Source organism: Phodopus roborovskii, unplaced genomic scaffold, assembly GCF_943737965.1.
Source record: "Phodopus roborovskii unplaced genomic scaffold, PHOROB, whole genome shotgun sequence".
NCBI lineage: Eukaryota > Metazoa > Chordata > Mammalia > Rodentia > Cricetidae > Phodopus > Phodopus roborovskii.
Window position 1 is genome coordinate 4,149,290 of NW_026126636.1, and position 10,794 is coordinate 4,160,083.

General features: G+C 56.0%; 1 protein-coding gene across 1 annotated transcript; it reads left to right on the forward strand.

The window, feature by feature from the left end:
* Scn1b (sodium voltage-gated channel beta subunit 1) lies at positions 1 to 9,602 on the forward strand. Its single transcript, XM_051207312.1, has 5 exons — positions 1 to 369; positions 1,775 to 1,941; positions 3,562 to 3,802; positions 8,358 to 8,499; positions 8,831 to 9,602. Exons 1-5 carry the CDS (start codon positions 330 to 332, stop codon positions 8,895 to 8,897), a joined length of 657 nt encoding a protein of 218 aa, XP_051063269.1. The 5' UTR covers positions 1 to 329; the 3' UTR covers positions 8,898 to 9,602.
* The last annotated feature ends 1,192 nt before the right edge of the window (positions 9,603 to 10,794 follow it).

Sequence of the window (10,794 nt, forward strand, 5' to 3'; positions counted from 1 at the left end):
TCCCGGGCCGCCGCTGCAGTGCGCAGGAGCCCTCGGTCCGCGCCCCAGCACCAGGAGCCCGACAGCGAGCTCCCGAGCTGTGTCCGGAGCCAGGCAGGGGTCGCCGCAGCCTGGATGCGCCCTGTGGCGCGAGCGCACGCAGCATCCCGAGCCTCCCGCCGCGTGGCGGGGATGCCCGCTCTCCGGGCCCCGGGGCTGGGCCCCCGGCGGTAACCGGAGCGGGGGGGCGCGCCCCCCCAGTCGCAGCTGCCGCGCCCGCGCCCGGGCCAGTCGCCTTCGGGTCCCAACGCCTGTCGCCGCGCTCTGCGCACCCGCCGCCCTGCGCGGCCATGGGGACGCTGCTGGCCCTCGTGGTGGGCGCGGCGCTGGGTAAGTGTTGCTGGGGGACCCGCGCCATCAGCGCTCGGGACACCCCTGGCCCGCATAGCCCGAGCTCGCCAAGTCCCTGCCTGGGAAGTTGTGCGCGGTGCGAGGTCGCTGGGGTCGCGGGACCCGGGACGACACGGGGGGATCCAGGCGATGTAGGCGATTCTCGGGGGGTTGGGGGGAGACACTTGGCACGGAGGTGGGTCTGCGGGCGCCGGGCCGGGGGGCGAGGAGATGCGGAGTCAGCTGCTTGCAGAGCCCCGCAGGCTGCAATGTGACACCCACAGCCGCGTGAGGTGTGGGGGAAGGCAAGCGCCCGGGAACTGGGGCCGGGAGAGACAAACCGGGAAGGGATGGATACGGATACGGAGGGGAAGACTCCAGGCATGTCCAGGACATGGAAATAAACCGAGAGACTGAGGCAGACAGGGACACTGGAGCGAGAGTGTTAAGAGCTGGAGCCAGGGACAGAGAAACTTGAGAGAGGTGGAAAGATCTGGAGAGCCCGAGAGGGGTTGGAGATAGAGAGGCAGCCCCGGGGGCAGAATGCCTGCCAGAAGGGAGTTTAAAGCAATAACATTAATAGTAACGGTAAGTCATACAAAGGTGGGAAGACAGAGTGAGGGACACGGCGGTGCGGGGACCTTCAGACACCCCTAGGAGAGATAAATATGGGGGAGACTGAGGCCACAGCCTAAGAGTTCAGGAGGCTGGGGGACCAGGAAGAGACCCGGAGCTGGAATCGGAGCACGGACTTATCAGCTCTTGAGTGGTGGAAGCAAGAGGGTGAAGGAGGGACCCAAGGGCCTGGAAACCAGTGGAGGCAGCAAAGAACTTTTCACTTGGGATGAAGGTCTTGAAGCGAGGCAGTCAGTGGAAAGGGGGACAGGGCAGGGTGGTGAAGACGAGACGGATAGGAGTGGGTTACAGAGAGGTTAGAGGGAGAAGGCAGGAGTGAACCCCCTCAGCCACCCTTCCCATCTCTCAACCCATGGCTGGTTCTGTAGAGTGGCATGGAATGCTAGAGCCCCCGTACCGCACACACGGAAGGCTGTTGTCTTTTGAGGACCAGGGCACTTCAGTGGAGTTATCCACCACAAGGGCATCCTGCTTCCTGGGGCCTCCAGAGTGCATGGTCTACCTGGCAACTACTAGGAACAAAGATGACATTTTCTTCTACCTAACAGGCAGAGGAAGGGAAGAGGAGACAGGGGGTGGGGGAAACTGAGACTCCCAGAAGATGGGTGACTTGTCAAGGTCACACGGCGAGAGAGAAGCGGGGATGGGTTTGGCATCCGCTATCTGAAAAAATGGTGAGAAGGAAAACAGATGGTTTCTGTGGGCCAGTGAGCCCCGTGTTGCCTAGGATGGCAGGTGCCTCCCTGACTTGAGCCCACTCTGTCCCCAGTGTCCTCAGTCTGGGGGGGCTGCGTGGAGGTGGACTCCGAGACCGAGGCCGTGTATGGGATGACCTTCAAAATTCTGTGCATCTCCTGTAAGCGTCGCAGTGAGACCAGTGCCGAGACCTTCACAGAGTGGACCTTCCGCCAGAAGGGGACAGAGGAATTCGTCAAGGTGTGTGTGGGTGCCTGGGCTGGGCTGGCGTCCAGGGGAAGGCGCCAGCAACGCTGGATCTCAAAGCTGTTTGCTTGCTTGTTTTTCCGTATTGCTTTTAGTGCTATTGCTAAGTAGCTCAGCCTGGGCTCTCACTCTTGGCAATCCTCCTGCCTCAGCTTCTCAAGTGCTGGGATTACAGGCATATACTTGGCTTATGTGAGTGCTTTACTAATGATTAAGATGTGGTGTGATGGATGACCTGAATTTAAATCCCCACTCTGAGGTCTGTGAATCACCTTGGGCGAGTCACTGAACATGAGTCACAGTGAGGGTCCATGGTCTCTGCCTCACATTTAAAAATTACACGTGTGTGTGTGTGTGCGCGCGCGTGCGTGCACGCTCGCCCGTGCATGCTCCCCCATGCATGCCATGGCATGTGTGTGGAGGTCAGAGCACAACTTGCAGAAGTTCATTCTTTCATTCTATCACATGGGTCCTAAGGTTGGAACCCAAGCTATCAGTGTGGTGACAAACACCTTTACCTGCTAAGCCACCTCACTGGCTTCAACCCCCTCCGTCTGCATGAGGGTCGAATGAGTTGATGCAGCTGGCATATCTCGGGTAGGGAAAGAAATGTCATTGGGATTATGTGGCAACAGCAAAAATGTCTTGGGCAGCCACAGAGAGAAATCAAAGAGCAAAGCTTTACACTGTGCATACTTTAAATGTGTATGTGGCAGGAGATGGAGGCTGTGCCCAATGGAGACTGGTGGCTGGGAGATGGGTAGAGAAAGGAGGCTGCAGAGGCCAGGAGGGCTAGGAGAGTCAGGGGCTGGCACGATCCCGGGTGAGATTTCAACCTCCTTGATTCCTCCTTGCCCAAAGTCAAGATGCCTGAGCTTGGGCTGGGGACATAGCTTGATGAGAGAACCTGAAACCCACACCAGTAAGGAGCTTGGGGCAGGGTTTGGCAAGAGAGTCCTTGGCAAAAATTCAACAGTGAGGGGCTGGGAGTATGGCTCAGGGTTAGTGCCCCTACCTAAAATCTACAAGTGAGGAGTTGGGGTATAGATCAGTGGTAGAGTTCCTGCCTAGAATCCCCCAGTGAGGGGCTGGGGGCGTGGCTCAGTGGTAGAGCCCCTGCCTAGAATCCCCCAGTGAGGGGCTGGGGGTGTGGCTCAGTGGTAGAGTTCCTGCCTAGAATCCCCCAGTGAGGGGCTGGGGTGTGGCTCAGTGGTAGAGCCCCTGCCTAGAATCCCCCAGTGAGGGGCTGGGGGCGTGGCTCAGTGGTAGAGTCCCTGCCTAGAATCCCCCAGTGAGGGGCTGGGGGCATGGCTCAGTGGTGGAGCCCCTGCCTAGAATCCCCCAGTGAGGGGCTGGGGGCGTGGCTCAGTGGTAGAGCCCCTGCCTAGAATCCCCCAGTGAGGGGCTGGGGGTGTGGCTCAGTGGTAGAGTACTTGGCTAGTATGTGCAAAGGTTACAATACCAGAACCACAAAAAAGAACAAAAGATGTTGTTCCCCCCATGCATCGTCTGTCCTGGGGAGGGTCAAGATGAGGGACAGCATGGGGGTCTCACTTGTGGGAGACAGCCCCAGACAGTGACTTATATACCCCACTCATCACTAACCACCCCAAGATCCTACGCTACGAGAACGAGGTACTGCAGCTGGAGGAAGATGAACGCTTTGAGGGCCGTGTGGTGTGGAACGGGAGTCGGGGCACGAAGGACCTGCAGGACCTGTCCATCTTCATCACCAATGTCACCTACAACCACTCTGGCGATTACGAGTGCCACGTCTACCGTCTTCTTTTCTTTGATAATTACGAGCACAACACCAGCGTCGTCAAGAAGATCCACCTGGAGGTGGTGGACAAGGGTGAGTGGAACCTTGTCGCCCTCCGGCAAGCCAGATGGAGGGATGGATGGAAAGAAGGGGATAGGCCGGTACCACACAGAGACCGGCCCGCTGCCGTAGGGGGAAGGGCACCCCGTTTCCGGCTCCGAAGCCTTCAGCGCTTCTGCTCACAGGAGGTCAGCGTAGGCCTTTCCCCCATAAATAGTGTACACCGGGCTGCCTCATGCTGTGTGACCTCTGACAGGTGTCTTCCTATCTCTGAGCCCCAGGATTGTCCCCAGGGACCAGAGAGAATATTGTATATGGCTTAGAGTGTCTCAGGTCGCACAGCAGTGAGGCTGGGACCTTACTGGTGGTCACAATGGGAGTAGCAGAGGCCTGTGGTGTTTCTGAGTGGAGCCAGCATTTTGAATTCAGTTGCCTTGGACCTCTTCCTCAAACCATCTTATTTTTTAGTTTTTGAGGCAGGGTTTTGCTTTGTCGCCCAGGCTACCCTCCAACTTTATAACTTTATATTATTATTATTATTATTATTATTATTATTATTATTATTATTAAAGACAGGGTTTCTCTGTGTCGCCCTGGCTGTCCTGGATCTTACTCTGTAGACCAGGCTGGCCTTGAACTCAAAGAGCCACCTGCCTCTGCTTCCCAAGTCCTGGGACTAAAGAGGTGTTCCACTATTCTGGGATAGACCATCTTCTGATCAGCATCAGCTGGAATTTTCCAGAGTTCCGTGTCCTATTTTCTTAGAAAGTCAGGAGAAGCTATTCCAATCCTAGAGGCAGTGAAGGACTCTGGGAAGTGGGTGCTGGGGCCGGTGAGCACTTCACATCTTCCCAACTTGGGCCTTGACCTTCTGGCTTCTTACAAAGCCCCTGCTGGACCCTCCCACCAGCATCTGAGGGAGGGGCTTCACCACCCCCAATTTGTGGACCCCAAGGAAGGTGAGATCCTGCCACCAAATCGCCTGCACCCCAGACGACTTCTCGCGCGCATCCGTGTTCCGTCAGGCAGAGCCTGCAGGATCCTTTTTATAATTAGCTTTTTTATGTTTCTCATCAAAGTGGTACAGAAGGCAAGTGAGAGGCGCATCTGAGGGAGGCACTGGGACGTCACTATGCTGGGTGTGTAGTGGGCGGTGGGCACAGAAAGTGGAGTTTTGCGTGCGTGCACCGGGTTCAGTAGAGCTAAGGCCACTGCGAAAACCAGGTCCCCCGGCTTCTGAGGGGGGAGCTGGAGAGCGAGCGCTGGGTCTCATGTGGGCCCTTGCTCAGTCCACGCCCACCATAAAGCTTGACTTTTTTTTTTTTTACCAGCATTCTCTGCCCTGTCATAACTCTGTGCCTGCGCTGCATTGTGTTCAGAACACAGAGCCCTTTCTGTTGAGGTCATGTTTTCAGAAGCATCTAGCAATTTCTAGCATTTTCTACCTGTCATACCACAATACCTGCTGCTTTTAAATTTTTGTTATATTTTCATTTCTTTGTTGTGGGAGGCATATAGCATGTGCAAGCCGTGTTGCACACGTGGAGGTCAGAGGTCAACCTGAGGAAGTCAGCTCTCTCTCCTTCCATCTAAGGATCAAACTCAGGTTGTCAGGCATGGTGTCTGAGCCATCTCAGTAGCCACAGTACATTGTATTACTTTTTGGTATTTACTTACATTGTTATTTTGAGACACATTGTCCACTATGTAGCCCAGCAGGCTGAGTGGCCACAGTACATTGTATTATTTTTTGGTATTTACTTACATTGTTATTTTGAGACACATTATCCACTATGTAGCCCAGGCTAACCTTGGGTTCACATTCGCATCCCCACTCAAACAAATTCCCCTGCCTCGGCCTCCTGAGTGCTGGGATTATAGGTGTGAGTCACCACACCTGAAAAACTTAGTGTGTGTTGTTTTGTTTTCCCGGACACAAGGTTTCTCTGTGTAGCCCTGGCTGGGAACTCGCTCTGTAGACCAGGCTGGCCTCGAACTCAGAGATCTGCCTGCCTCTGCCTCCTGAGCTGGGATTAAAAGAGTGAGCCACCACCTCCAGCTGGCCATGGTGGTTTTTTGTTTTGTTTTATGTTTTATTCTTTCTTTATGTTCTTTTGGGGCTTTTAAAGACAGGCCTAATGTTACCCAGGCTACTATCCAACTTGCTACATAGCCACGGGTGACCTTGGATTCCTGGTTCTCCTTCCGGTACCTCCCACATGCTGGGATAACATGTGTGTTTGCCGGTTTTACCGTTGGGATGCAAACCCAAGACTTCCCGCGTGCTAGGCAAGCACTCTGCAAACTGAGCGCCCACTTCTGGCTTTTTGATGCAGCCTCTTCCTCTGTAGCCCAGGCTGGGTTGAGACTCCTGCCTCAGCCTCCCAGGTGTTGGGACTAGAGGTGTGAGCCCTCTCTCCTGGCTCCTCCCAGGGCTGGTTGTTATTCTCACTCTGTCTTGCTGTGTTCCATTGGTAGTTCCCAACCATGCGTGGAGTCACACCCAAAAACAGAGTGACGGATGAAGAGTGTGGAAAGGTGACAGGGTGCAGCTGGGCACCACAGGGGACATAGTGACACCCTCGGCAGGATATGAACCTCACAGCGGCCGGATCACAGAAGGGCTGCTGTGTGGGCCCACAGGCAGTCTTAGAGGATTCAGGTGTCTTAAGAAGGCAAAGGCCTGATGTGGAGTCCCTGGCCTGTCGTCGGTCCCTGCTGAGGCGGAGATAGAAGCCTGGGCTGTAGAGAGTTCAAGGCTAGCCTGGGGAACATGGCAAGCCCCATCACAAAATGAAAAAAAGAGACGGCTCAGTGGTAGAGCTCTAGCCCAGCAAGTGTAAGGCTCTGTCTGGGTTCAGTCCTCAGGAAAGATGGGGATGTTCAAAGAGCCATCCAGAAGGAGCTGCTGCCCGTCTCTGTGTGACCAGATGGGCTCTGCCTCAGCCTCAGCTCACCTGTAATGTGAGGACCCCCACAGTTCCACCTCCTGAGATCCCCCATGACTTGAAGCCGGCCTGGGTATTTACCAGCTGTTACAAGGCTTGCCTCAGCTACAGGACAGCAACTGTGCACCCTGAACAGTTAGCCATGCTTGGGGTCGAGCCCTAGCTCTGAGCCCATCTTGGCCGTGTGTCTCTGGCACAGCAGCAAGCTGCCTCCAGGCCTTGGAGTCCTTGTCTGAAAAGTCAGCTGTAGATAGAAAAGACAGCCAAATGGATATGGTCATGGCATGCCTTAACTCTCAGCGTTTAGAATGCAGAGGCACGAGGGTTATGAGTTCAAGGCTGGCTTAGGCTACATAGAAAGTCCCTGTCTCAAAGAGAATTTAGCAGAGTCAGGTGGAGAGGGGTCACTCACAACATGGGGAGTGCCTGATGAATGAATGAGTGAGTGAATGAATGAATGAATCAACGAACAAATGTGGGAACATCCAGCCCTGCACCCTGCCCTCCCTTCCTCTGACCCGGAAACAGCAGCAATGTCCAGGCAGGGTGGCAAGCACTAAGGCTAGAAGGAGAGGAAGACCTCACAGGTCAGGCGGGGGGTGGGGGGGGATGAGGGGAGATATGAGATCCGGGCTACCAAGGGGGCCAGGGATGTAGGGTGGACACCAGCCAAATCCGGCTGAGGACATGTGCCAAAGTGTCCTTGCCTTCCAGTCTCCTGGCTGGATGCGCTCCCTTTACAGTTTAAATTTAGGACCCATGAAAGGAAGCTGGAGAGGCAGGCGGGCCCTGTGGAAAGCAGGGAGGCTTTCCCGAAAACAGCCAATTCCGAGCAACGCTGGCTGCCCTGCTAGCTGCTCCATGTTCTTCTGTTGCCCAGCAACTCTGGAGTGTTTTTGTCCTCTTCTGACAGAGGGGCACTGAGAGGGGGAGTCATGTCCCTGAGGTTACACTGTTAATAAAAAACAAAGCCAGAGCTGGGTGGTGGCGGCGGCGCTGGTGCGCGCCTTTAATCCCAGCACTCGGGAGGCAGAGGCAGGAGGATCTCTGTAAGTTCAAGGCTAGCCTGGTCTACAGAGCAAGTTCCAGGACAGCCAGGGCTACACAGAGAAACCCCGCCTCAAAGGAAAAAAAAAAAAAAAAGCCAGTTCAAACCCAACAATAGACCCAGAGTGGCCCCATTACAACAGTAATAAGAATGCCAGTTGGGACTAGACTCGTTGACAGGCTGAACACTGTGCTAAGAAACTGGATGTTTGTTTGCTTGCTTGCTTGCTGTTGGAGGTAACAGAGGCCCAGAGAGGCTTAGTCCCTTTTCCAAGGTCACACAGTTGGCAGAGTTGAGATCTGAACCCCAGGCTTTTGATTGGCAGAATTACACTCTGTCAGCACTGCGCGTGCATCCTCCAGTTTGTCACAAACACCACAGGAAGGCACGTTGACATATGTCCCTAGGCCTACCCAAGAGCCCTGTCACTACCAAAGTAACTGTAATGCCTCTAGAAACTAACACAATTACCTTGTCTGCGGCCTGGGCTCAGAGAGGTTGAGCCTGAGCAAGTATTTCATACTCTGGGGCTGTTATGCCTCCTAGAGCTGGAGCTTCTGCCAGCTGCTTAAACCCTACCCGGCCCCTGCAGCCAACAGAGACATGGCGTCCATCGTGTCAGAGATCATGATGTATGTGCTCATTGTGGTGTTGACCATATGGCTCGTGGCGGAGATGGTATATTGCTACAAGAAGATCGCTGCTGCCACGGAAGCTGCTGCACAAGAGAACGCGTGAGTGGGGCTGGTGAGGCGTGCCGAGGCCACCAAGGTGTCACCTGTCACTCAGAGCATCTGTGTCAGAGACCAATGGAGTAGTTGCTTGCAGACCAGGAAAACAGAAAAGCAGAGAATGCCAGGCAGCACAGCCAGGATCCAAAACCCAAGTCTTTTGATTGCCTCCAGATTCCTGAATATCACAGAGGCCCCTCATTCACACTGGGGGGGGGGGGGTCCGGCCCAGCCCACCCCATGGCCATCTCTCCAGTCTCAGCATCCCTGCATGCCTGAGGCATTCATAGGGTTGGCTCCAGGAGTCACTGTCTGCCTTGCTTTCTCTGAACAGCTCGGAATACCTGGCCATTACATCTGAGAGCAAAGAGAACTGTACAGGCGTCCAGGTGGCTGAATAGCGCTGGTAAGGCTGACGGACTGGTCTGGGCATTGCCATCCAGGACGGTTCAGGGACCTGCTCTCCAAGTCTCTACTTCTTACCCTGAAGGCCCTGGGCTTCACCTCAAGGAAGAGCCAGCCCTGACGGGTACCCTCCCCCCGCAGTGGGGGGGCCAGCCCCTGATGGGTGCCCTCCGCCGGCAATGGGAGTCAGCCCATCGGTCTCCCCAGCCTCACAGTCCTGCAGAGGAGCCACCTGGGTGGGAGCGGGCAGGGACTGATCCCACCTCATCCACCGCCTCCTGCCCACCCTCCCACCACCATGCATGATGGGTGAAGCAATATGGCCGCCCCACCCTGCTTTTGCTGCCTGTTTGGGGGAGGGGGCGGTGAGGCGAGGGGGCAGGCCCCGCCCTCTTCTTTTTGCTGATTTGCACTTAGGCCGCTTCCTACACCACGCACTGCCAGGCCAGCCGGCCCCAGCCCTGCTTGATGGGGTCAAGAGGGGCCGGGACAGGGACAGTCGTGGGCAGGGAGTTCTGGGCCTCATCTCTCCTCCGCTTCCTCCGGCTGGACCTGGGGTTCCCTCTCTGTGACACCTCCTAGCCCTGGTCCACCCGCCCTCTCTCACCAGCCTTCAATTGTGGTCTCCCGGGAAGGGCCTCTCCGGCCTCCTCTCTCTTTACAGAAGTAGTTTTTGTTCATGGAATAAAGATTCTTGGACTGAGTCTCTATTCTCTTATTTAGCACCCTCAGCTCCTCCCCACCCCATTCCCAAGGCCTCAGAGTGTCTCCTGGGGACCCTTCCCCCCAAGCATCAGGGCCTCGGCCACTTTTAAGGGTAACGCCAGGGGCTGATGAAGTGCTTAGAGCTTGGCTAATGCTGTGACTCTGGGAATCATTATTTCAGTGGGTAAGAGTCAGCACTAGTGTCCAGAAGGTGGCTTCGCGATCTGCAGGGGCGCACAGGCAACTGGACGTTAGGGTTTTGTGAGACTTGCTGGGCTCTGATCACTGTAAGCTTTGGGGAGATGGAAAGAAAGGGAGAGAGGGCATCAGAGTGAGGCAGAGCAAGGGCGGACAGAGGCAGGGAGAGAAACAGACAGACAGAAGCTGAGAGACAACCGGAGAGAGAGAGGCGGAAGAGTGAAGGAGGCCAACAGGAAGACAAGAGTCAGGCCCATTGGCCCGGCAGAACCGTTTGGCCCCTGCCTGAGACAGGCTTCAGGTCTGTGGCTGGAGAGGTGGCCTGCTGTGTGGCTGGCGACAGCTGTTGTGACTCGAATGCTAGCCAGGGCCACTGGGCAGGTGTAGATAGCCTCCTGGGTCGTCTGATGTTTATCTGGCTCCGGGTCTGGGATCTGACGCACATTGGCACTTGGCTGCTGGGGTGGGACTTGATACACTTGGGTCTAACCACTTCCGGCCATTTGGCCTGGACCCGGGCAGTCAGCGTTGAATTTTCAGGGCCAAGCCCCCCCATCCCCCTCTCAGGACTTTCCGGGCTCCAGAGGTCACTGGGCAGGCAGCAGAGCCTCTGCCAAAACAAACCAGCCCCCGTGACTTGTAGGAAAGAGGCTGGGGGAGGGGCTGGGCCCCGCTAGGGACAGGAAGGGCTAGAGGCCCATGGCGGCAGGGGCTGGATCAGAGGAGGGCAGGGGACCGGCATGGAACTAAGTGCGATCGGAGGTCTACATGGCCACACGCATGGTGGACCTGGGCAAGCCGGAACTTTGCAGCTCATTCCTCCAGTTTGGAATCCCATCCCTCGGGTCTCTAAGCACCCCCAGTTTGTCACAGGACACACCTGATTGCCCCTGGAGGTGGGAGGCCAGCCTGGTGTCTGAGCCTACCCGGCTCAACCCCTGCGGGCCCCGCCCCTTTAGCCAGGTGGCCTCTGTGGCAGCCAGTTCCCGG